General features: G+C 37.9%; 1 protein-coding gene across 2 annotated transcripts; it reads right to left on the bottom strand.

Moving 5' to 3' along the window:
- Nucleotides 1–35: 35 nt before the first annotated feature.
- On the bottom strand, nt 36–23666 carry entpd3 (ectonucleoside triphosphate diphosphohydrolase 3). 2 transcript variants are annotated; one of them, XM_047362165.1, is made up of 11 exons: nt 23373–23503; nt 21324–21454; nt 16392–16529; nt 15232–15349; nt 14791–14950; nt 13862–14021; nt 13510–13737; nt 11848–12105; nt 11654–11764; nt 3542–3679; nt 36–2769 (listed from the first exon to the last, which is right to left on the bottom strand). In XM_047362165.1, the coding sequence occupies exons 3-11, from the start codon at nt 16524–16526 to the stop codon at nt 2581–2583; spliced, it is 1497 nt and encodes a 498-aa protein (XP_047218121.1). In that variant the 5' UTR covers nt 16527–16529; nt 21324–21454; nt 23373–23503; the 3' UTR covers nt 36–2580. The 2 variants fall into 2 exon arrangements, with proteins under 2 accessions (XP_047218121.1, XP_047218120.1); XM_047362164.1 differs by lacking the exon at nt 21324–21454 and having other exon boundaries at nt 23373–23666.
- Nucleotides 23667–27174: the final 3508 nt, after the last annotated feature.

Below are 27174 nucleotides of genomic sequence, written 5' to 3'. Positions count from 1 at the left end.
GCAGCATTGTCTTCTGTATATCGATAGGAGACAGGTTTACAGCATAAATTTTATTCTTGATCAGTTGGTCCAGCTAAATATAACCAAGCAAAAGTTAAGCTTATGTCAATTCCACCATTTTTGCATAAGACAATTGAAAGAGGATTACAGAGGTAACAAGATAAGTAACAAGGAAAATGTCATTAAAAGAATAAAAATACATTAAAGAAATTACATCACAGGTAAAAAATATTTACGTAAAGAATCAGGCAAATGGCAATATAAATACAAGAAAAATAGCTAAGTTCTAAAATAACCTATAAAACAAGCAGGTTTTTTACAATAAAATGAAAAACATGCATCACAATATTGTTCTAAAATTTTATCCAGTACAATGCAATGTATTTAGAGCAACCAAAGTTTTCTGTAATTGTGTTGCATTCACAAGCAAACCATCTAATTTGCTGCTTCAATTGAATGCTTAGATATTTTTTTCTCATTTAATAAAACATATGGATATAACAAAACATTGGACTGAGATATGAACACAATTAACTCAAACTTAACACATACTAAGTCACCGTACAGTTTTATAAAGTCAATGAAAAAAAACGGGTTAGTTTTCCTGAAACTTGCCTCAATTATGAAAAACATTTCAAATAAGAGGGGCATTTTGACTTACATACACCGAGTGTTCCCATTTGCACTTTCAGGGTTATAACTGTTTAGTTATAACTCTATCGCTTTGAAAAGGGAATTTAAACACCTCCAAAACAAAAATAAAAAACTACAGTCACTTTTAATCATGTACTTTAGATTACCATTACCTGAATGAATTTCAAGAATGTAACACCTTATGTATTATTCAAGTATCTTCCAGTCATCTTGAGCTATTACTTTTACTTGAAGGTAATGTTTTGTTCTATAGATTGCCACTTTTATATAACAAATTCCCATATAAAACAACAAAAATATCACTGAAAAAAATACTGTAAAAATAAACCTTCTACATGTAGTTATAATGCAGATTTGAAAGAACATCTGATTATGTAAAGCGTTTAAGGGCTACAGACAATTATTGAATACTGTGGAACAGTTTGTTCTGACTTTGTACTTGGAGCTGGAGGTCTGTAGTCGTTTTTATGATTAAAGAAAGGATGAAGGAAAAAGGATGTAAAGTAGTTTGGGTATTGTTGCATTTTACATTTAACTACTGTGGGAATCTTGCTGATCAAACCCAAAAGAGTACAAATTAGCCATTTCCTAAAGGCCTTGTCTTATCACTATGCACCTCCCTCAAAGTGTTTTGTCAAAAATGCATTCTTAGGTCAAAAATACAATTCTGACATTAGTTAAACCGCTTAAAAAATAAACACATGACCGAGAAATAGCAGAAGACAAACACTTGACAAAGGTTACCAATGGGTGTGCAGTGTAGCAGGAGGAAGACATCCCAGCAGCATTATGGCTTTCTGCTAAAAAGACAGCAGTGAGGAAAACTACAGCCAGAACACAAGACTTTTTTTTTTTTCAGAGAATGACCAAGAGTGATTAAGAGGATGTTAATGTTGTTTTCTGGACACCAGAGGGGGTGTATAGGCAACACAACCGGGAACATTGAGCTGACAGAGTAGCCAAATAAACAGCCTAGAAGAATGAGCAGTTTAGCCGAATAATTCATTTTCTGTGATTTCTTCTTGTTTAGAGTCACCTGGAGCAGTGGTGGGATTTACAGCATCCTCCTAAACTCTGCCCCATATGACTACATATCTGACAGGGATGGGATGACAATGATTTTTGTCCTTCATCATTTGTTATAAGAAGACTGAGTGAAGTGATTATAAACAAATTTACTGGATAACATAGTCAATCATCAGCCAGCCAGTTAAGAGCACTGCACTACTTATTCCTGATAGTGCGTCTACGTGTCAGCTCGGTCCTTCATCCCTTCCTACTTAACATGGATGTGTGATGCATTTCTGAGCTAAAACTGGAATCAACACCAGAAGTGATGCTGATTCCTCTTTTTGCTAGCAGTCTATATGTTGTCCTCCTAGAATGTCCTGGATAAGCGTTTTCACAATCCGTCTCAAAATGGGGTTAAAAAATGTGTTTTTGACAGACTTATCTTTGCTTAAACTCAGCAAAATTTTAGACGTGTTAATTTATTTATTCTTGTTCATTTACATTTGTTTTGTGGTGGAACAAAAGCTGGGAAAAGACCTTTAAATCACTGTGCTTCTGTGAGGTACAAAATAATGACGAAAATACGTTCTGTAATGGCTGCTACAAGATTCAACCATAATATACATGAGAGGTTTAGAAAGGAAATAAGTCTGCCAAGATTTACAATCTGTCGCTTTTAGGTTACTTTATTTGCAACCACTGCTTTGGTTGTATTAAAAGTTAGATAATCAAACGTTTAATCATAAACCTAAATGTACAACTTCCATGTGAATCTTGCTTCAGAGGCATGAGCTGGAAAAACTTTGCTTAGTAACTTTCAACACACGTGCCTCAACACATGCTACTACGGCACATTCCAGCAATGTACACAACATTTCCCTAGGCTCTTCATAACTGTCTTTCTCACTTACATTATCAGTAGCAAGTACGAAGGAGGATGATAAACCCTAAGATTACTGTTACAATAATTAGAGCTGAAAATAAAAAGATGAGGCCGGCAAAGACCGGGTTTGTCATCGGGAGGATTTCTTTCACTTCAGACGGGATCATGTTGGACATTCTCAGCATGTAGCCCAGACTCCAGCCTATGTTTGTTTCCTTTATCTGAAAAGAGAAAGAAGAGAAGTTACATGCATACATATTTTGTTGTCATGTCATTTCTAACACCAACATGAAGAATGGGCAAACTACTTTTTGTTAGTCTGTCACATAAAAATCCAATAAATTCATTGAAGTTTGTGGATAAAACTTGATAAAATGGGAAAACCTTTAATGCATATTAATACTTTCGCAAGCACTGTACAGAACTTCACGACATTTAAAATAGCAAATATTGAATAGTTTTGTCATGAAGGCATACTAATAGCTTCAGTTGACAGGATGAGTCATAACATGCAAAGAACACCCCAGTAAAAAAATCCATGAGTATCTGGTTTTTGACTCTGTCTGTAAGGGCCTACCATTTATCAAGGGGCCCCAATTAGAACACTATACTTTGTTCAAATCTGAGAGTGTCCCAAGTAGTCGAGGAACAGACTTGCTTTGTATCTAAAGGCCAACCTCTGAGTGACTAACAAATGATGGTATTGATTTAAGATTTTTCATAGAATCACTGCTATATATTGTGTATTGGAAATCCCCCTCGTCTGTGTCTTTGTGGAAACATGCATTCATGCTTTCCACTATTTCAGAACAGAATTATTAGGCTATCTGTTATAGGCCTCAGTAGGTGGCCCCATTAATTAGAGTGCAAAACCTGGCTTGAGTCCCAACATGCTTGAGCACTACTTCTACAGCAGTGCCTTGACTTCATAGTTGCAGAAACAAAAGACAAAACTTTTAATCAAGACATGCTATTTGTTGCTATTTTACTGACCTCTTTTTCAAAGTGAATATTTTCCCAAGTCTCATCATCAAACTTGTATCCATCTGCCAGGAGGGTGAGGACATAGTGACTGGCAAAACAGTACGTCTTTAGGTATTTGTCAAGAATCCGGTGCTTTTGTGCTTTTAGCTTGGAAGACAAGAAACAGATATCAACGTTAAGACAGTAGCTTGAGAACAAGTGTGCAAACCACAAATGTTTTCCTAACGTCAAAATAAGGAAGAAAAATGTAATTTATGCAGAATTGGGCTGAGGTATGAGCAAACTTTCTGACTGCTTAGCATCCACAGTTGGTCTGAGGGCCATAAGAGCATTTGAATCTGATTCACAAATGCACCACTTACACACTTACTGAAGAAAACCTTCATAATTCGAAATTTATATTTACAGAGCTATATTTTAATACTATTAGTGTTTTAGTGTTTTTAAGTAGGTCAGCAAGTAACTGCCCTTTTCCCCCTGTGGTTTATAATTGCGTTGGGTTTAACTAGAAGCGAGCCCCATAAATGAAATTGTACTTAGCAGTGTGATTCATGTGCCACACCTGAGACTGATTTATGTTTTCTTGTCACCATGTCCTTCCTGCCAAGCCTCTCTGTTATAATCAGCAATGTTCAGTCCATCTGAGCCATGCCTAATAGTCTATCTCTCATCTGTGCATTGCACTTCTTCTCCCTAGTTGCTTGTCTGCCAGAATATCAACAGCCTTGTGCCAGTAAAAACACTTTTCTTTCCCTGCCCTCAATTGTCTCCTAGTTATCGACCAAGTTCATAGCCTCGGATTTTCGCTTGCCTTTGACGGATTCCTACTGCCAATCTGATACCTGGACACTGAGCTCTATTCTGACTTCTGACAGTCTTTTCTCGCATAAACCCTCTGCAAATTATATACGTCTGCCCTTTTGTGAATGACTTTTGCCTGGTTAAAGACCACATATTTGGATTTTGGACTGAGGCTTTGGGGAGTTTTTGTGTGTGTGACGCTTCCGGCGATACATCGCACAGACTGGAGAGCACTGAAAGAATCTTCTGCCTAAGTACTGCCTCTCTGCCTCTCTCCACAAGATTAGGCTGTTCCCCCGGACTTCCAGCCTTTTTTCCTCTCTGACGTCACATTAGCTGCTGCCTCCTAGCCTGCTTCTCTGTGCTGCAGGTTAGTAAGGCAAATCATTTCACATTAACACCTCCTCTGGATTATTCAAGGTTTTTTCTCCCCGCAGAAATACGAGTGGTGATCCATTACCTAAATTTTGATCCTGAGTTCAGTTTAATAAACGTAATCTCCTATAGCACTTGTTCCTGTGTTGTGACTAAATGTTAAGGTCCTCAGTGTAGCTCTTTACACTTAGGGCTTCTGATAACCATGGGCTGGGCCAGGATCCATCCATCCATCCATCCATCCATCCATCCATCCCTCCAGCCAGCCAGCCATCCATCCATGCTTCCATCCATTGTCTTCCACTTATCTGAGATCTCGGGGACAACAGGTCTAGGAGGGGAACCAAGACATCGCTCTCCCTGGCGACATCCTGCAGCTAATTCTGGGGGATCCCAAGGCATTCCCATGCTAGACGGAATATATAGTCCCTTAGTTAGTTCTGGGTCTTCCCGAGGATCTCCTTCCTAGTGGGACATAACCGGAAAATCTCCAAGCTCCATCATTTGAGCTCCAGATGCTGAGCTCCTCACCCAATCTCCAAGTCCAAGGAGACTCCTCCCGGATGAGCATGTAGAGACAGTGGACAGTCACTGGCGTTGACTTTGCAGCAATCCCTCATACTGAGCATGCATGTAGCAACAGTGGAGAGGAAAATCTCCCTTTTAACAGGAAGAAACCTCCAGCAGAATCAGGCTCAGTGTGAGCGGCCATCTGCCACGATCGACTGGGGGTTTGAGGGAACAGAGCAGAGACACAAAGAGAACAAAGAAGCACTGATCCAGGAGTACTTTCTATGGGAAGGAAAAGTAAATGTTAATGGATGTAGCTCCTTTAGTCATTTCATCTAGAAAGAAAGAACAGAGAAACTCTGAGCCACTTTTCAAGGTTAGAGTCTGAAAGAGAGCACATATAATTAGTTACAATAAAAGCTCAGTCAATTGCCATGTCTAGGAGAGAGAAAGGGTTAAACACTGAAAGACAGGCCCATGTGGATCATCGGTAGAGGGTGAGCATTAAGCTGTTGTCAGCAGAAACTTGGACGATGCACCCCTCCAGAACGGTGTCACAGGTAGACACAGAGTCAGGCCAGGTGTAGCTTCTAGGAAGAGAAAAGAGAGAGAACATAAAGTTAGAAGCTGAAATAACAGTAGTGTGAGAATGTAGCGAAGACGGTGAAAGTGGTCATTATGTCCTCCAGCAGCCTAAGCCTATAGCAGCATAACTACAGAGATAGCTCAGGATAACCTAAGCATTTTGAATGAGCTGAAGGCTTTTAACTCCATTTTGTGAACATCCTGATAGTAAAGAATTACAATAGACCAGCATTGAAGTAACAAATGCATGGACTAGTTTTTCAACGTCACTCCTGGATAGGATATTTCTAATTTTGGTAATGTTCCGGAGGTGAAAGAAGAAAATCCTAGAAACCTGTTTAATATGGGATTTAAATGACATGTCCTGGTCAAAAATAACACCAAGGTTTTTTACTTTATTACCGGAGGTCAATTTAATGCCATCCAGGTTAAGTGATTGACTAAGCAGTTTCTTTTTTAAGGACTCCGGTCCAAAGACGACAACTTCTGTCTTGTCTGAATTTAGAAGCAGAAAATTTAAAGTCATCCAAGCTTTTATGTCTTGAAATCATGCTTGTAGTCTATCTAACTGGTTGGGCTCATTTATGGATAAGTAAAGCTGAGTATCATCAGCGTAACAGTGAAAATTTATCCCATGCTGCCTGATAATTTTACCTATTGGAAGCATATATATAGTAAAGAGAATTGGCCCAAGTACTGAACCCTGTGGTACTCCACAATTAACCCTGGAGTTTAAAGATGATTTATCATTTACATGAACAAACTGGAATCTGTCAGACAAATAAGATTTAAACCAGCCTAGTGCTGTTCCCCTGATCCCTACAGAATATTCCAGCCTTTCAAAGAGAATATTGTGATCGACTGTATCAAATGCAGCACTGAGATTTAACAGAACCAGTACAGACACAAGCCCATTATGTGGGCTGTTTCAGTGCTGTGATGAGCTCTGAAGCCTGACTGAAACTCTTCAAACAGGTCACTGCTGTGTAAATGCTCTCACATTTGATTAGCAGTATTTTCTCAAGAATTTTAGATAAAAATGGAAGATTGGATATAGGTCTGTAATTTTTTACGTCATCTCGATCAAGCAAAGGTTTCTTAAGTAAATGTTTAAACACAGCTACCTTAAAAGTTTGTGGTACATATCCATTTACTAAGGATAGATTAATCATATCTAGAATGGGGCTGGTAATCAGAAGGAAAACTTATTTAAATAATTTGGTCGGGATTGGGTATAACATACAAGTTGAAGGTTTAGATGAAGCTAATATTTCTGATAACTCAGGAAGCTTCACAGGATCAAAACAGTCCAAACACAGATCAGGTTCTACAGTTACTTCCAATGTTGTCTCACTTGGATGAAGTAATCATCTTCGGGAAAGATTGTCAAAGATTTTATTTTAAATATAATCAGTTTTATTTAAAAAGAATCTCATAAAGTCATGACTGCTGAGAGCTAAGGGAATGGATGGCTCAACAGAGCTATGACTCTGTGTAAGTTTAGCAACTGTACTAAAGTGAAACCTAGGGTTATTCTTGTTCTCTTCTATAAATGATGAGAAATAAGCTGTTCTGGCTTGGCGAAGTGTCTTTTTATAATACAGAAGACACATTTTCCAGATTAAGTAGGAATCCTCTAGGTGTGTAGAGCACCATTTTATCTCCAATTTTCTAACATTGTGCTTTAAAGTATGCAGTTCTGAATTAAACCAGGGAGCCAGTCTCCTATGAATGATCACCTTCTTTTTCAAGGGGGCTGCATTGTCTAATGCACCACGCAATGATGAAGTAACTCTATCAACAAGAGAATCAATTTGTGAAGGGGCAGAAACAGAATTACTGCCCTCCACTGTGTTTTTCTGTGATAATGAGGAAATTAAAAGTGGAAAAGATTATTTAAAGGTTGTTGCAGCATTGTCTGATAATGATCTACTATAATGACATTTTATTTCAGGTGTGGAGTACTCGGTTAAATTAAACTCAAAGGTTATTAAGAAATGGTCAGACAGGACAGGGTTATGAGAAAATATCGTTATGTCTTTACACTCAATGCCATATGTCAGCACAAGGTCCAGAGAATGAAGACAAAGGTGGGTAGGTTTGTTAATGTTTTGTGCAAAGCCAATTGAGTCTAAGATAGCATTAAACGCTATATTTAGGCTATCACTTTCAGTGTCAACATGAATGTTAAAATCCCCCACTATAACTTTATCTGTGTTTAACACTAAATCAGATAAAAGGTCTGAAAACTGATCTAAAAATTGAGAGTAAGGGCCTGGTGGATGGTACAAAACAACAAACAGAAGTGGTTTTAGTGCTTTGCAAATTTTGAGGAAAACTAAGGATTAAATATTCAAAAGAGTTGTAGCTATTGATTGTTCTGGGACTAATCAATAAATCGGACTGAAAGATGGTTGCTACTCCTCCTCGCCCAGTATTCCGAGCAATGTGAAAATTTTAATAATTAGTGGGAGTTGACTCATTTATAGTAGCATAATCCTCTTGCTGCAGCTAGGTTTCTGTGAGGCAAAATAAATCAATCTGATTGTCACAAATCAGGTCACTAACTAGCAAAGTCTTTGAAGAGAGAGATCTTATGTTCAGTAAGCCACATTTAATTGTTTTATTTTTCTTTTCAGTCTGAGTTGTATTTATTTTTATGAGATTTTCATGATTTCCTCCTTTTACATTATTTTTTAATCTATTCAATTTTGGCCATGGGCAAGACACTGTCTTAAAGGGTAATGGGTGGGTAGCAGTACAGAAGCTGCAGAGAGGAGTGTTAAACTACGACCCTGCTTCCTGGTCTGAACCCTTGGTTGTCAGAGTTTTGGAGAACTAATAAATTCGGCCAGATTCCTGGAAAGAAGAGATGCTCCATCCAAAGTGGGATGGATGCCGTCTCTCCGGGTCAGACCAGGTTTTCCCCAAAATGTTCACCAATTATCAATGTAACCCCCATCGTTTACTGGACACCACCTAGACAGCCAGCGGTTGAATGACAGCATGCGGCTAAACATGTCGTCACTGGTCAGATCGGGGAGGGGACCAGAAAAAATTACGGAGTCCGACATTGTTTTGGCAAACTTACACACCGAAGCAATAGTAACTTTTGTGACCTCCGATTGAGGTAACCGGGTGTCATTACCGCCAGCGTGAATAACAATCTTACTGTATTTACACTTATCCTTAGCCAGCAGTTTCAGGTAGGATTTCTGGCCCCTGGCAGACATTTGACCATGGTTGCTGGTGTCTCTAGTGCCACGTTTCTGACTATGGAGCTGCCAATTACCAGAGTTGGCTTCTCAGCGGGTGTGTCGCTGAGCGGGGAAAATCAGTTAGAAACGCAGACGGGTTGGTGGTGACCTGTGGGCTGGGATCTAGGTCTATGCTTTCTATGTACCATCACCCAGCCGACCTGAGGCCCTGGCTGCGTGGGCTCTGCTGAAGGACTGCTATGGGGAGCTACCCTCGGTGGCTATGCGCCTAAGGGGTCTCGGCTATCTGCTGGTTTTTCAACAGCACAGAGCCGGGCCTTTAAACTCCTCCGCTTGAGGCAAAGACTGACCTCCAATACAGGGGGGGCAGTCCACCTTTTTCCGGTGAAGAACCATGGCCTTTTACTAAGAGGAACTGATTCTTATCCTGGCTGCTTCATGCTCAGCTCCGAACTGCTCCTGTGCGCACTGGAGGTCGTGGCCTAAAGAAGCCAGGAAAACCACATCATACTTTATAAGCAAAGATGAGATCCTGAGGTTCCTGAACAAGAAGCCCTCCTCTCCATTACTACTCCTTAAGATCCCACCCATGGGCATCACAAACAGGATTCGTGACAAGAGACAGCCCTGGTGGAGTCCTATAGGCACTGGGAACAGGCTCAACTTTGTGTCAAGAAGGCTGACAGTTCTTGCTGTGGCAAACCATTATTGGATAGCCCTAAAATGCCTCACAGATAACCCATTCTCCTGCAGCAACTCCCACAAAATACCTCATGGGACACAGTCATAGGCCTTCCATAACCCACAAAGCACATGTAGACAGGAGAAGCATACCCAAAAAGCAACATTTACACTTCACAGCTACAATGGTCTTCCTTTAAATGGGCTGCATTTAAAGGATAACTGAACAAAACAACTGTCATAACCATTTTTTTTTTTTTTTGTTATTACTTAAGGGGACAATTACAGTGCACGGTCAATACAAAAACAAATATTTACATAATCACAAGTGTTGGTAATTCTACTGCAAATCTACTATTACAGGTGAAATCTGATTTTTGAATGCACTGTATAAAATCCAAATAACCCTTTTTTTCTATTTTCTGTCTGTCTTTAAATTAGACTAAACATTTCCTGTCTTAGGTCAGTTAGGATTACGAAAATTGTTATTTGCTAGATGCCAAGATAATTAGATTTCATTGTTATTACAGAGTGTTTGATGTGTTGTTTACTAACAAAACATGGTAAGCTTGCAAGTTCAAAAACACCATCCCAATTGTGAAGTACAGGGGTTGCGGCATCATGCTGGGCGGATGATTTGCAGCAAATGAGACAGGTTTACTTCACAATAAATTTGGCATCATAAAAAAGAGCATTATGTGTGTCTTTCAGACTCTAACTTTGAAAACTGGCTCAGAGTTTATCTGTTCTTTCTTTCTAGGTGAAACAACTAAAGGAGCTGCATCCATTAACATTTACTTTTCCTTCCCATAGAAAGTACTCCTGGATCAGTGCTTCTGTATTCTTTGTGTGTCTCTGCTCTGTTCTCTCAACCCCCCAGTCGATCGTGGCAGATGGACGCTCACACTGAGCCTGGTTCTGCTGGAGGTTTCTTTCTGTTAAAAGGGAGTTTTTCCTCTCCACTGTCGCTACATGCATGCTCAGTATGAGGGATTGCTGCAAAGTCAACGCCAGTGACTGTCCACTGTCTCTACATGCTCATCCGGGAGGAGGGAATGCTACAAGTCACTGACTGGATGCAATCTGCTGAGTTTCCTTAGACAGAAAAACCTTTTTATCCAATTTGAGTAAATAACTGAATCTGACTGCACTGTTCAATTATTAGGATTAATTGGAATGTATATACCTGACTTTTGTGAAGTGCATTGAAACAACATGTGTTGTGAATTGGCGCTATATAAATAAACTGAATGCAATTGAATATGGACGCAACGTCTCGCAAAGTGATTTAAGAACAACAAATTAATTGTTTTGGAGTGGTCTTCACAGCCTCATAAAAAATGTGTGGGCAGAGTTGAAAATGAGTGCATGCAAGGTAGCCTACAAACCCAACTAAGCTATACTAGTTCTATCAGGGTAAATGGGCCTAAATTCAAGCAAACTATTTAGAGAACCTTGTGAAAGGATACCCAAAATCAAGGGCAAATTTCTTTATTAGTTTCCCACAGGAGAAGTGTTTGACCCAAGTCATACATTTCAAAATAGAAAAATACTAAGAAACTGAAAGTCAGCTTCAGAATTTGATAAAAGTTACAAAACTATTTCTAAATAAATCTCTCTTGTTAATCTGGAAATAATTTCAGAAATCCTAAATGTCCTACAACAGGAAAAAGAACAGTTAGCAAATTAGAGAAACAAGATGTATGGACCCCAGAACCCTGACTTGCCTACCTTAATCTCCTAATTTATATATATAGTTTATAATTTTGTTTGTTTTATTCTACTGTGGGCAGTAAAAAAAAGAATGACGTGTAAAGAGAATTACATGTTTGTCCTATTCTGTGTTGAATTTCTCTAAAATGTCCTTGTTTTCAATGTACTTCATTTTTATTCCTCTTTCATTCCTCTCTGTATTTATTACTGTAGCTTCAGATCTGTTTGGAGAACCTACCTCTGTCCAGTGAGTGCGGCAGAAGTTCCCTACTGAGATGTTAAACTGTTCAAGGTTTGATACCCCACTCTGCTCCAGAGCTTGAGCAATGAAGTAGAATCCAGCATATGCCTAGTAGAACCATTAAAAACAAACATTTAGTGATTCTGGATCAATAATTCCTTACTCTGAACAGTTATATCTGCAACCGTTACCATGAACTCTCCAGTTACGGGTGGCTGCTCTACCCCATTGAAGGAGCACTGCTTTGAGGAACAGTTATCAAAATCAAATATGGACTTCACTAGTTCCCCACATTTTTTTGAGTCAGAGCTTCCAAACATGTAGAACTCTTGATCAGGATTGTAGTTTTTGGGTTTTATTGTGCACTCCGTGTCATAAATGGCTGAAGCTTTTATGGTAGTGTTGAAACCTTTGGGGTAGCAGGGATTTACTATGTAGCCAGATGATCCCTGAAATAAAAAAATAAAGACATGTCAAAAAAGAATACATTACCACAGGTGGAGTGGGGAAAGTACCATCATATAGTGGGGAGTGATATGAGACAAAATAATGAGAGGTAAGACAATGGATTAAAATACCAACAGAGTTAAACAAAAGCTTTTATAATATAAAACCTTAAAGTCAGCGTTTTATAGTGGGAACATACAGCATTTTTACATTATTTAATTTACCTACCAACGCAGCATTTTTCTCCCTATATGACATGATTATAGATTTTGAAAATTGGGCTTTAAGTTACCAGAAATTACGTTGCTAGGATGACATTCCCGGTCCAATCAATATTCTTAATAACATAATGCATTCTTGACTGGTTTTCCTTTGCCTGTTAGGAACAACAGTATTCACTAATCAATTTTTAACAGTTCATTAATGGATGTTGGCTTTTACATGAATGAGAGTTCTTATCTGGAGGAATTTCAGAAAGCTCTTCAGTTATGAACTTAGTCAACTTAGTCTGCATACGTTTTGGGCCAGTTGGCCTGCCATTTTGACCTTTTTATGCTTGCTAGTCTTGCCACCTGCTTTATATTCCTAGTTATAATAATAATAATAATAATAATAATAATTTAGACTTTATTGATTAAGTTGACACAATGGAGAAATTATCCTCAGCATTTAACCCATCCCTTATAGGTAGCAGTGAGCTGCCATTGTGTGGCACCCGGAGAGCATTCAGGGGCTAAGGGTCTTGCTCAGGGACTGAGAGTGGCAGGCTGTGGTTTTCAAACCAGAGTACTTGTGGCCTCTCCAGGATGCAAATGCCCTGCTCTCTAACCACTAGGCCACCACTCCCCCAGGGTGAGGGGTACTGTTTCCTGTCAGATTTGATAAAATAATCTTTTCTCTTCTGCTTTGCTTTGCTATTCACCCCCTGCTTTACCTTGTTTTTAGCAACATACATGTGCCTTACCTAAGTATTTATGACCCCTTTTTCATATTTTGTCACATTACAACCACTACCTTTAGGGTATTTTATTGGGCCTTTATGTGATACCCCTGAATAAACTCCAGTACAACCAGCTGCCTTCACAAGTCATGTAATTAGTAAACAGTGTGCAATGTTATCTCAGTATAAATACAACTGCAAACATCAAAAGAAATAAGTTGGTTTTATAAATCATTGACTCGGGGAGGCATAATACGAAGGCATACCTCACTTTGCACATTCTGATTCTTAAAACGTTTAAAAACCATGTTTCATTTTTCCTTTAACTCACAATTATACACTATCACATAGTTTCCACTAAAATGCATTGCAGTTTGTGGTTGGTATGTGACACAATGTTCAGTTCAAAGACTATAAATCATTTTACAAGTTACTTTATGCAGACAATGTAGTATAAGTTACATACCTTGATTAATTTGTCAAGAACCCTCTTATCAGCCTCATTTTTGCCATAGCAAAGGAAACTGTGTGTGTAGACAGTGTAGGGGTAACCATACAGCTTGACAAGCATGTAGTCAGGCCCTTGTCCCTGTTCCTGAACTTGAAAGGCTATCTGTGTTGATGCTCCACCAAGATCCATTGAGCCAACTGTCTCTGCTCCATTTGGACGAACGTAAGTGTTCCACATGTTTCTCTGCAAATGTAATTAGAATAATTTAGGGAAAAAATAATCATGCCTTGTCTTGGTCCTGTTCACAAAGCAGTTGTGTTTTTATGATTTAAAGTGTTAAAAGAACAACTACGCTCTCACGCCTTACCTCTAGGAAATTTCCCATTAGATAGTTCACTGTAATCCACCCATATAGCCCCTCTTCCTGGCCGGTAATAATGGAAGCATTGTGGAAGTGGAAGTTTTGTCCACTCAAGTAGTCCCTGAGACTTGTCATAACTTCATTGGACCTTTTCTTATCTTCCACACTTAAAAGTAAATAGAAAGAAAGAAGCAATAATCAGCCACATTGCAAAAATTATTATTTGATTGTTGACAAAAACACTTTCTAAATGAAGCTTTAGTAGTCCCTAATTAAGATCAACCAAAGTTTTGTAATGTGATCCAAAGCACATCATTTTTTAGGCTTTGGATGATGTTTGCTTCCAGTCTTCCAATTTTAATGGTTTTATGGTTTCATATTACCTACAGAGACATGACACTGATATTAATCTCTATCCATTCTTTTCAGTTTTTTTTTAGCAATGCTTGTATGGCCATTCAGTAAGTGAAAAGAATAAAAACAAAATTCTAAAGAAAACATCTTGAGACTAAGTTTTAATTAACTAATATTTAAACTGTGGACTTCAGAACCTTTCAATCGCCAACCCAATAAAATTGATGACCACTGCACTGCCATGCCCTGCCCATAATGGTAATAGTAAAAATTATAATAAATAAATTATTACTTACCTGATTTTATTTATTTATTTAGGATTTTACTTATTTATTGTCTAATCAGAAGTCGAAACCCTGTGTTTTCATATTTAGAGTAAATAAGGAAACCAGTAGTTTTCCTCACTTGATTGTGTTTAATCATTTTGTCATAGTCAAGTCAACATTGTGTTCTATTCATCAGCCATTGAGACTGATGACACTGATGAAAAATACTTTTTCTAAGAAGTAATTACCAAATGAACCAAAGAGTTTTAGGGAAAATGGTGTGATTTGTAGATTATTGTATTGTCACATTCTTACTCTAGCAGGCGCATCCCAGCTGTAGCTCCCAGAAAGAGGGGTGTGGTTTTTTGCTTTTCCTCAGGAATATGTTTCCTGATTTCATCCATGCAATCTTGAAATCCATTCAGTGTTGTTTTATATTCCTTGGAACTAACCTTCAGCTCTGAGATAGGAACCCCTAGGGGCACAAATATGTGTTGGGATAACTTAAAAAACAAACATTGTATTTAATCTGCTGAACAGCAGTTAATGAGTTACAGTTTGAAAAACAACAAAACAACAAAAAAAAAAAAAAGCTCAGGATGCTTTAGATTTCATTTTATTTTTTTCATCTGCATAACAGTGTGTTCTACACATCATGATAGTGGCATAATGGAAAATAGTAAGATGCTATTAAGCAGCTTTTCACAAAAGCTAAAACATTTCTACCAATATTACACAGCTAATAACATAACTTACCTTTAACTTTACAGTTCATTTTTTCAGTCACTACCCCAGTCTCATTCTCCTTCTCCCCAGGCCATTCATACAGGTACACGTTGGAACGAGAGGAACCAGAGTCTATCACAATGCCATACTATAAAAAATGCATACAGGAAAACATTAACACTTGACAGAAATGTTTTATAAGCTTATAAGCTGTATATGTGATTTAGATTCTGGAACAAAGACTACACCTTGTACGTTGAAGCAAAGGTGTGTCTAACTGCAGCCTGTTTTTTTTTTTTTTTTGCTAGCCCATTTGTCTTTTATTGTGCTCTCCAATCAAATTATAAACCAGAGCAACCAGTAGCTGCGACCTACCTTGATAATTTCTGACAAATTGCAGCATGTTAAAGATGAAGTGTGCATTTACATACAGACATGAAAAAATGTTGTCCAACCACTCTTCAAGATCTGTTAAAAGCCTTAAAATGAAGTATTTATTGCAATGGAAGTCCGAGATTTAATTTAAATTAAATTTAAATTAAACTAAATTTGTTTAGTCAGTCAATCAGTCAGTCATTTTCTATACCGCTTATTCCATAGTGGGTCGCGGGGAAGCTGGTGCCTATCTCCAGCAGTCTAAGGGCGTTATTATAGTTGGATAATAATCCCACAATGAGAAATAATTGTTGTTGTTTCAAATTACTTATGGCACATTTTTGGTGATGCTACAATTTTGCTTCTCATCTCACCATGTCATCGTGAATAAAAATTAACATTTCTTAACACTGTCTTTTTTTCTATACAAAATAAATATATTTAAATTAAAGGTTGTATTTTTTTTTATTATTTAGCGTAAAATTAAGATAGTGGATTCTTTTTCTAAGGCTTTCACATATTTTTACCAATGTAAATAAATGTATCTGCATTTGTATATATTTCATTACAAGTTTTCTTAGTTATAAAAAGTGTGCAATTGTGCATGCATATTGTAGGAATCTAAATGTATCTTTGTGCTCATTAATGTCTGTGTGTGTGTGTGCGTGTGTGTGTGTGTGTGTGTGTGTGTGTGTGTGTGTGTGTGTGCATGTGTGTGTGTGCGTGTGTGTGTGTGTGTGTGTGTGTGTGTGTGTGTGTGTGTGTGTGTGTGGGTGTGTGTGGGTGTGTGTGTGTGTGTGTGTGTGTGTGTTCACCTCTAATCCATACTCTTTAACCTTCAACTTGTCCTGGATGACAGAAACAACAACAAGGGCAGCAATACTCCCAATCAGAAGAAGCATCACTCCCGCTATGCGACACTTATAGCCCATTTTCTTTTTGGAAGCCATTTCCTGTTGGCAAAACATACCAGACTAAAAACAAAAAAAGTAGATGTGAGGCTGTCACTAAAAGCCTCTTAGCTGTGATACTAATGTATATGTAGGTTTGAAAAGTGATGATAAACAGTGACCGTAAACTATATTTACTTTGAGCTAAAAGAAAACATTGGCAACATTAATAGCAATGATGGACGGGAGCCGAACAAGCAAATGCTAGCATATAAGAACGAAAGTATTCTAACAGACACAAAACATCTTTGACAAGCCACATTCAGTATCTTAAGTAATGTCTCCCACAAGAAACCACTGCTTTTATGCTAGTATGTTGGTTCTGAGTTACAAACGCAACACAGTATACTCAGCAATATTTTAATCAGTGAAATGAGATATATCTTGAACTTAAGCACAGTTTCACTGTAGTGCATTAGTTATAACGTCATAGCAGAATAATTTACCCTCTTAGATCAGAGCACAACAGAAGCTGGCCAAACTTCTTTAAATCTCACAGAGCATCTTTTTTGGGCTACATGGCGACATATCATAATTAGATGATTACATATGGTCTCTGTTACTTTTTCCATTTCTTTACCTATAAAAACCACAAACAATCTAAATTTATTCCAAGTCATGGTGTGCATTGAATCATTCTTCCTAAGTTGTTTACATTCAGGAGTGAAAGGAGTGTTTGTCTCCAGAGGAACCAGGCTTTTATGTAGACACATCTGGAGAGTCAAACCATTCCTGGTACTGCAAAGTCTTGCACAATCTTTAGTAACATTGCAAAAACTTACCATCTAAATACAGGTCCTTCTCAAAATATTAGCATATTGTGATAAAGTTCATTATTTTCCATAATGTCATGATGAAAATTTAACATTCATATATTTTAGATTCATTGCACACTAACTGAAATATTTCAGGTCTTTTATTGTCTTAATACGGATGATTTTGGCATACAGCTCGTGAAAACCCAAAATTCCTATCTCACAAAATTAGCATATCATTAAAAGGGTCTCTAAATGAGCTATGAACCTCATCATCTGAATCAACGAGTTAACTCTAAACACCTGCAAAAGATTCCTGAGGCCTTTAAAACTCCTAGCCTGGTTCATCACTCAAAACCCCAATCATGGGTAAGACTGCCGACCTGACTGCTGTCCAGAAGGCCACTATTGACACCCTCAAGCAAGAGGGTAAGACACAGAAAAAAATTTCTGAATGAATAGGCTGTTCCCAGAGTGCTGTATCAAGGCACCTCAGTGGGAAGTCTGTGGGAAGGAAAAAGTGTGGCAGAAAACGCTGCACAACGAGAAGAGGTGACCGGACCCTGAGGAAGATTGTGGAGTAGGGCCGATTCCAGACCTTGGGGGACCTGCGGAAGCAGTGGACTGAGTCTGGAGTAGAAACATCCAGAGCCACCGTGCACAGGCGTGTGCAGGAAATGGGCTACAGGTGCCGCATTCCCCAGACCTGGGCTACAGAGAAGCAGCACTGGACTGTTGCTCAGTGGTCCAAAGTACTTTTTTCGGATGAAAGCAAATTCTGCATGTCATTCGGAAATCAAGGTGCCAGAGTCTGGAGGAAGACTGGGGAGAAGGAAATGCCAAAATGCCAGAAGTCCAGTGTCAAGTACCCACAGTTAGTGATGGTCTGGGGTGCCGTGTCAGCTGCTGGTGTTGGTCCACTGTGTTTTATCAAGGGCAGGGTCAATGCAGCTAGCTATCAGGAGATTTTGGAGCACTTCATGCTTCCATCTACTGAAAAGCTTTATGGAGATGAAGATTTCGTTTTTCAGCACGACCTGGCACCTGCTCACAGTGCCAAAACCACTGGTAAATGGTTTACTGACCATGGTATCACTGTCCTCAATTGGCCTGCCAACTCTCCTGACCTGAACCCCATAGAGAATCTGTGGGATATTGTGAAGAGAACGTTGAGAGATTCAAGACCCAACACTCTGGATGAGCTAAAGGCCGCTATCGAAGCATCCTGGGCCTCCATAAGACCTCAGCAGTGCCACAGGCTGATTGCCTCCATGCCACGCCACATTGAAGCAGTCATTTCTGCCAAAGGATTCCCGACCAAGTATTGAGTGCATAACTGTACATGATTATTTGAAGGTTGACCTTTTTTGTATTAAAAACACTTTTCTTTTATTGGTCGGATAAAATATGCTAATTTTGTGAGATAGGAATTTTGGGTTTTCATGAGCTGTATGCCAAAATCATCCGTATTAAGACAATAAAAGACCTGAAATATTTCAGTTAGTGTGCAATGAATCTAAAATATATGAATGTTAAATTTTCATTATTACATCATAGAAAATAATGAACTTTATCACAATATGCTATTTTTTTGAGAAGGACCTGTATATCGGACGAGGTAAAATTATTTGACACTGAAGTGAGATTAATTGTAAAACTGTTATTTGAAATAAAGAAACAACTCTTATTAAATAAATTGTATTTGCAACCAGTCAAGTAAAATCATATGTCCATGAATAAAGTAAACATTATCTGGGGCCAAAAAGTACTTTAATGGGTTATCCAGGAGATAGTACTCAACAAGCACAAGAAACCATGTTGTGCGTCCATGACAGCACAGTTTTGGAGAACTTGGGACTTCACAATGCTGTCTTTAATATGATAAACTTGATCTGAGCTCAGTTCTCCCTTGTGCTATTAATTCCAGAACATACATCTCCATATCCATGAAATAGATTTCTCACCAGGAAGCTAATGCAGTTTTTCTGTTATTGTGGTTCCTGTGAGATAAATTATCTAAATGGGGAAAGAAACCAATCTCTTCTCATTGTATCTCTTAAAAACATAAATTGTTGTTTTTTTCTCCTTTCTGTTCCTTGTTATCGTTTCTCGTTATCTTGCTTGTTATCTTCTTTGCCATTTTATTTATGTGTCGTGATTTTTGCAACACCCTTTGAATTGACATATTATTTTCTCTTTAGTCACAAAAACCTAGGATACTGCTGATGTCTCCGCAGAGCCTTACCAGTCCCTGGTGGGTGGGTACAAATGACTAAATATATGTCACACAGGCTTCACAGTAGGGCAGACTGGGAATTGGAAATTAGGTTTTAAACACAGTTATTTCTGGCTGTAAACAAAGGTGCAAACTGAAAACATTTTAAGTAAAACTTAATAAAGATAAGGTAAGGTGAGGTATGGTAAGTTTATTTATATAGCGCTTTTCAGTAACGAGACACTCAAAGCGCTCTACATACAATTACAATACAATCACAAAGAAAATAAACACAGATACAGACACAGAAAAACTACAATCCTTCTGAGATATCGAAAAATCTCTGGCCAACATTACAATGATACAGATAACATTAATAATCCTTTGGGTTTTACTGGTAAGAGCTGGTTCTAAACCAATCTTTCTAAAGAGGTAATTATATCATTAAGTCCTCTATGTAGGGGAAAGCATCTTGTGCTGGGAGAGAATGATCCTTGGGTTCGCTGGTATAATGCAGTTGTAGTCCCATAATTAAAATGTAACCAAGCAATCACTGAGTTCTGACTAAGGAAGCTGAGTCACTGGTGTAAAAACAGCTTTTGTTCAAATTTTGTCCCTGGAAGGTAAGAACCTGGTGACTGCTGTGTGTCTTCACATTGCTGTGGTTCAGGAGGATAGGTACACGCCTTTCTTTTGGAGGGCATGTATCAAAACTATAGTTAGTCGCAACCTGTTTGAACTGAACTTGTAACTAATAAGTATTCCATTTTCTAATGTCAGCAAAACATATCACAATGAATTTGTGCATTCCACATTTGTTTTTTCTAACTAAATCCTACTGAGGTGGTATGCAGTGATGAGACTTTGTTTCTCAAAAAGATATCAGTATAAAATGAGAATATCTTTTAACGTTCTTTAGTTCTATATTCTATCTCTATCTGACAATCTCAGTCTTACACTTTATTTGTTCAAATCATGATTCATACTCTACCCCCCTTTCCATTAATAACTTAATCTAATAAATCCATTTCATTACATTTAGATTGCTTCAAATTTAGATACATCAATGGTGGACAACAGTGTGGTGAGATGACTGGCTGATATAATCTTGCTGTCTTTGAAGATATGGTGTTTTTCAGGCTATTACAGTGTCTCAATGTACTGATCTAATTAAGATTTTCCCTGATGTCTCTAGCCACAAACAATCTTGTTCAGCTTGTTTATTTTCCAAATTTACAGTGTAATAAACCATGTATTTATGTTACAATGCAGTAAGAATGATATGCTTTAGGATTTGTTATATAAGACAGTAGAAAAGAAAAATGGAAGAAGAAGAACAAGAGGTAATTACACATTCTATTCATACATTATCCTTGAATTAGATCAAAGTGAAAGTTTAAATTACATCAGAACTCTGGCAGCAAATGGAAATTGCAAACAAGACTCCAGTCTTGTCTGTGAATACGCTCATGCCTGACTCAACTACACTTGTTATTCCTTTTCTAAATTAGTTTGATCCCACACAATTGTGTGTTATGTAACTTTGTATCTTTGCTGTTTTCAATATCAAGTTTACATTTGGCTTTGTCATGCAAGTGACATGCAAAATTTTCAAACTTACAATATGTGTTAGTGTTTATGCTAAGATTAGTGAATGAGGAATTTCCAAATGCAAGAAGCTAAATATAAAATGTTGTCTCTAAAATAGGACCAAGATATAGTTATAATTTTTCACGCTTGATTCCAAGCTTCCAAGTTGAAATTCAACTAAAGATCTGGGTGTCAGTGTCCGTAGAAGGTCACCCAGCTTATGGTACCCGCCTCTACCTGTCAGAAGATCACCAGCTTCCAGACTGACTGGCAGTAGCAGGTGATGCTGGGGTGCATCTTCTCCTGCACAAGAACCATCAGCACTGGCGCCCTCACAGGGGTGTGTTCTCTTCCTTCTCCTCCTCTCCCTGAACACAAACAACTGCACCTCAGGGGAAGTTTGTAGATGTCACAGCCGTTATTGGTCTGATCCAGGACAATGATAAGTCTGCATTCAGATGGGGGATGGATCGGCTGGACCACTCGTTCCAGAACCACCTAGAACTTAACCCGGGCAAGACAGTGGAGATGGTGGTGGACTTCCATTGAATCCTCAACAGCACTGTATCAATGTTGGATCAGTTCCAGTTCCTATGAACCACCATTTCTCAGAACTCAAACTATTCCTCACACATAAACACAGTTTGGAAAATGGTCTAGCATTGAGTGTACTTCCTGCAGCAACTCAAGAAGTACTACCTTCCACATGAACCGTTGGTCATCTACCCTGCCATTATTAAGTTGGTCCTTTGTTCATCCATCACTGCATGGTTTGGCTCATCCACAAAACAGGACAGGTCCAGAGTGCAGTGAACAATAAAGTCTGCAGAGAAGATCATCGGGGCTGACTTTTCCTCCATTCAGGACTTGTACAGGTCTACAGTCAGGAAAAGGGCAGCTAATGTCCCTATAGACCTCACATATCCTGGACATAAACTGTTTAAACTTTTACCTCCAGCAAGGAGTCACAGAGCGCTATTTGCAAAAAAAAAGAGCCACCACAGAGACAGCTTCTTCCACCAAACTGTCTCTTTGATGAACACAATGAACACCTTACAGCCTGAGAAGTCAGCAACTCTGCTAGAAACCTTCCCCTTTGTTTTTTAGTAGCAAATTAACTTGTTTCAACCTTTTAAAACTATGACTTGGGCTTGTTTATATATTTGTATTTTGAACCCAAGTCTGAAACAAAACCATAGTAATATAGTTACTACAACACTGTATGGGCTGCTTTCCATGATCCAAGGGACATGGAAAAAGGAAACATCCAAATTTGCCCATGTATGGTTTAGACACAATTATGGGGGCTAGTTTTATTCCTTAAACTTTTATTTTTAAAGTGTCATCTGTTAATCCAAAATGTTTTTATACCTGAAACTTTGATGAAGGAAATATGCTATTCTCTACATTTTCAGCTAAAGCATTTGTTAAGGAAAAATAAGTTGAGTTTTCAGAGTTGATGCCTGCTGAACCTCAAGTTGTAAAACCTACTTGTTGCTCATGAAAAAAGCCAGTAACAGTTTCTTACCCCTACTTTCATGATGGCTCATTAAAACAGTCTTTTGCCCAGCAGAAATCCCAGCACAATACACAAACTGATAATGATTATCAATTTATCTGACTGATTTAGTCCACATTTTTTCAGACCTTCTTGACTGCGGGATTGTCCTGCAATGACTTCTCAATAGTTTAGCAGGCTATCCTATATAACTTAATATCTAGTTGTTGTTTTTTTACTTTTCCAGATTTTGAGAAATTTTTACTTTGTAATGTCAGTTTATCTTTTAAGACTCGCTCTGAGCCTCTGCAGCTGTGAAATAATACAAAACAAATTACATAAAAGTTAAATGAAAATGATTTTGGATAAAAAAGTTAGGAAAAGGGATGGCGCAAGGAAATAATGATTAGACCAAAATAATTTAAACTTAGCTTTATCCTACTTCACAATTACACTTAGCCTATGTTTAACTAGAAAAGACCAGATGTTCTTGCTCACCACCATCACACCCCTTCTTTACCACCCTGTCAACAAGGTAATACTCTGTGCAGCAGAGGTTAAATGTGTACACACCAACTCAAGGAAATCAACCATTGAACAGCTAAAATACCTACAGTGTCCATATAAAGGCATTATTCTTAAGTGTAGGATCTAAAATCTCCAACACACATACAAAAAACCTTATTTATAAACCCAGCTTAGCATGTAAATACATATTTTAATTCGCAAAATACCATGCGTGATGACAGGTAAATTACTGCATGAAACAAAGTGTGTTTTTTGCTTACCGTGCAGAGCTGATTTGCAGATGAGTGTTGGGAGTGTTCGGAGAGGGAGTGAGATAGCTCTGAGGAAGAGATGACTGAATACAGCAGGAAATGAGGGAGCAACTGAGCAAGGAAGAGAGAGCAAGCCAAGGAGTAAGAGAGTTGTGTGTGGTGAGGAGGTCGAGAGAAAAACTGTACCACTAGAATACGGGTAGTGTTGGCTAACACAACTGGAGGTGAGGTTGAACAGAATAATAGGAGGAGCAGTGTATTCAGTGCGCATACCTCACTCCCCATAAACCAGTAAAACAAACCAACAAAAGTGAGCCAAAGACGGGTGCAGAAGTGCTCCTACCTACATGCCTGTCTCTGGTAATTAAATACAAAAGTAGAGTTTGTGAGTATCAATGAAATTGCGAGGGAGAAAAACAGTAGAAGGTACTTGATTCAATCAATAGGATAAAGTGCAGAGTGGCTGAGCATCTGCGGTGAGTGTTATAAATTCAGTTCTTACTTTAAAGCCCTGATCTGAAGGACAATTGGTGCAGCAAATACTTAAAGACTGCCAACAATAACAGATGTGTTGATACTTGCAAGCTCCTCCTTGATTGGTTGGTTCATTTTCTCACACTCACTGGATCCTATGAGTCATTTACCTTTATAAAATATATTGTTTTATGTCACTCCACACCAGTGTGTTTGTTTACTACAAGCAAGTGCTGAAAGCTTGTTGTTACTTGGGCTTATACAAGATGTATAGTTTTCTTTATTTCTTCTTCAGTTAGAGATAGCAAAAGGTTTAGAAATAGATATACTTTGTTTTTAAATCACTGAAATTGACCAATGATAAATTTAGTAAATTATTGGCAATTATTCTATGTATGAGCAGTGAAATTAGGTGAAATTAAGGAATTGAAAGCACTTTGATAATGTTGCCTTTATTAAAGCCACAGAAACAACTGACAACATATCCCACATTTTAAGAAAATGAAACTCATTTGTTCACGTGTGACAACTGATGCCAGGGGAAATGAGGTTTTGACAAACATTTTCAGATAGCTACCACTTGGCTTCAGTTTGCTACACTTTTAATTAGGGTCTGCTTTTCAAATTTCAAAACTATTTTGACAGAGGATCATTATAAAATACCTCGCTCTACCTTTTACTTTATGGGGCATTACAAATTGAGGGAAAGGAGAAAGGTTTAAAAGATTAACTTTATTTAGTAGGATGTGCAGTGTAGAGCCAAGTTGCCAAACCATTGTACAAGTAAAAAGTGTGTTGCTTAGGTTTGTATCAACCATGCACAAGATAGCAAACTGTCCAAAAGCACATTACTCTTTGCTTCAAACAGAAGGTAACTATTCATTGAAAAATATTTAAGAAAACTACAGGGGAAACTGAAACAGCTTACTGTGATTTAAGAACAAGTGCTATTGGCCACTTCTTTACCTTAAAATTCAAAGTGTGAATCTTGGAATTACACTTAACGTATCTAAACAGTGTTTCACTGGTAAGTTGGAAAACCAGTGGGATCTGCTCATTGCTGTGCCCACTGACAAGCTAACTACTTTTAACTAATAACGGTGTTTTGCATTTTATGTATCAAACAGTGAAGCAACATGTTCACAAAATGAGGTTGTGCAGTATGTTCGTGACAGATTTAATGAGATACTAACCATCAGAAGTGAAAAGACACAGTTTATAACAGCTATCACAATATCACAAGCATTCAGGGGCAATGTTTGAGTTTGGGTTTGAGTTTATTTAAAAAAGAGGGGACAATGCATGTTAATGGGCGTGTACATGTAAATATGCCAAAATATAGCCGGCGGCTAATTTCCATCTGTAGTCCCTTCGGCAGGTTGAATCAACGACATAAAGTAATAAAATAGTAACAACAGTAACAACAATTAGAATAGTAAGCCATCATGACCGTGAGCAATATCAGCAGGTAGGGTAAGTACACACAGAGATAAAAGTTCCTTAAAAACAAAAGGATAAAAAATAGAAAGAGAAGCAAGAACAATGAAAAATATAGTGCATCATAACATACAGGCCAAGTGTGTCGGGGACCATACGTATTTTACTAGTGTTAAAAAGCTGAAATTAAATATCAAAAGACTGATTGAAGTGAAGAGTGGAGAAAGTATATGCTAGTAATAGACAAATATACAAGTTTAGGCATGGTTGTGGCAACAGTACTGTTCTTCCATTAGCCAAGCTTTAAGATATTGGTAAAAGAGGTCAGAGTCAGAAGTTCACGTATTGAGTTTGGTATTGAATTCCAGGTGCGAGAAGCACAAACAGAAAAAGTGGCTTGACTAAAGGCACTATTTCTAAAAGGAACCATACAGTCACCTCTAGAACCAGCTCTTGTTGATCTGTTTGAGTTTATTTCACAAATTCTTGTGATGGAGGAGATGCTTTGCCATGGAAGTTTTTGTAAATCAGGATAGCATCGACATTTAAGAGTATTGTCCCAGTTTAAGCGCTCATGTTTTTTTAATATCTGACAGTGATGGTACGTTTTTGGTTTTTTATCCAATATTTTCAGAGCTTGTTTATAAACTGTTTCAATCGGCTTTAGTGTCGTCTTACAGGCTGATGCCCAACTTGTTATGCAATAGGACATGTGGGCCATGATCATATTATTAAAATACAATTTTGCTGACTCAAGAGTTAGATTGTGTCTAATAAACCTAAAGTTGGACAAGTTAAACTCAATTCTATTCACAATATTTTTCATCTGTCGTTTAAAAAGACGTTGTGAGTCAAGAGTGATTCCTAAGTATTTAAACTCTTGTACGACATCAATTGTTTTACCTTGCACAAAAACGTTAGGATCACTCAGTATTTGCTCTTTTTGAGAAGTACATGCACACAGTCTTGGATATGTTCAAGCGTAGTTGGGATTTCTCAAGCCAGTTATACACATTTATCATGGCATCTGTCAACATGCACAGCATGTTTTTTATCCTTGGCATGGACATGTTGCGTGATGTTGACTTTATGTTCTGCATCCTAACACACTGTGATCTTGCATATATATATGATTCAATCCAGTTCAGAGTACTTGGGGAAAAGTTAAAAATAGACAATTTAGTAAGCAGTATCTGGTGATTAAAGGTGTCAAACGCTTTTCTGAGATCTATGAAAACACCACCAACGACACCACCTGCATCCAATTTTGATTTTATGTTTTCTAAAAAGAAACAAACCGCTGTCTCAGTAGAATGATGTTTTCTAAAGCCAAACTGCATCCTATTCAAGGTATATGGACTATTGTTAAGATGATTTACAATTTGCTCCGCTACTATTTTTTCCAAGTCTTTTGAGACTGCTGGAAGTATGCTTATCATTCTGTAATTGCTGGTTATTGCAGGATTACCTGACTTAAAGACTGGTGTAATGACAGAGCACTTCCAAGGTTCAGGGAAGGAACTTTCATTTATGCATTTATTTATGATAGTAGTTAAAGGTGCGATGAAAGATTCTTTGTGATATTTTAGAAATGTTATATACATATAAAATGCATCTTTGGCTTTAAACCTTTTAAGGCCACACACAGCTTTATCAACTTGTCACTGCAACACTACGCACAAATTAAGAAAGGGTCTGTCGGTGTTTAGAGGCATTGGTGAGTGGCATTCTATCTGAGGGCAATTGCTTCAAGTCAGTTTTTTAACTGAGTCTATAAAATAATCGTTCAAAGTCGTTGCAATGTCCCTCGGATCATGAATGACTTTCTCCTCTAGCTGTAGCTCCGTAATTTTTCTGTGCACTATACCATTTCCAGTTAGTTTTTTAATATTTGTCCAGA

Source organism: Girardinichthys multiradiatus, chromosome 3 (genome assembly GCF_021462225.1).
Source record: "Girardinichthys multiradiatus isolate DD_20200921_A chromosome 3, DD_fGirMul_XY1, whole genome shotgun sequence".
Lineage (NCBI taxonomy): Eukaryota > Metazoa > Chordata > Actinopteri > Cyprinodontiformes > Goodeidae > Girardinichthys > Girardinichthys multiradiatus.
This window is presented reverse-complemented; position numbering and strand designations above follow the sequence as displayed.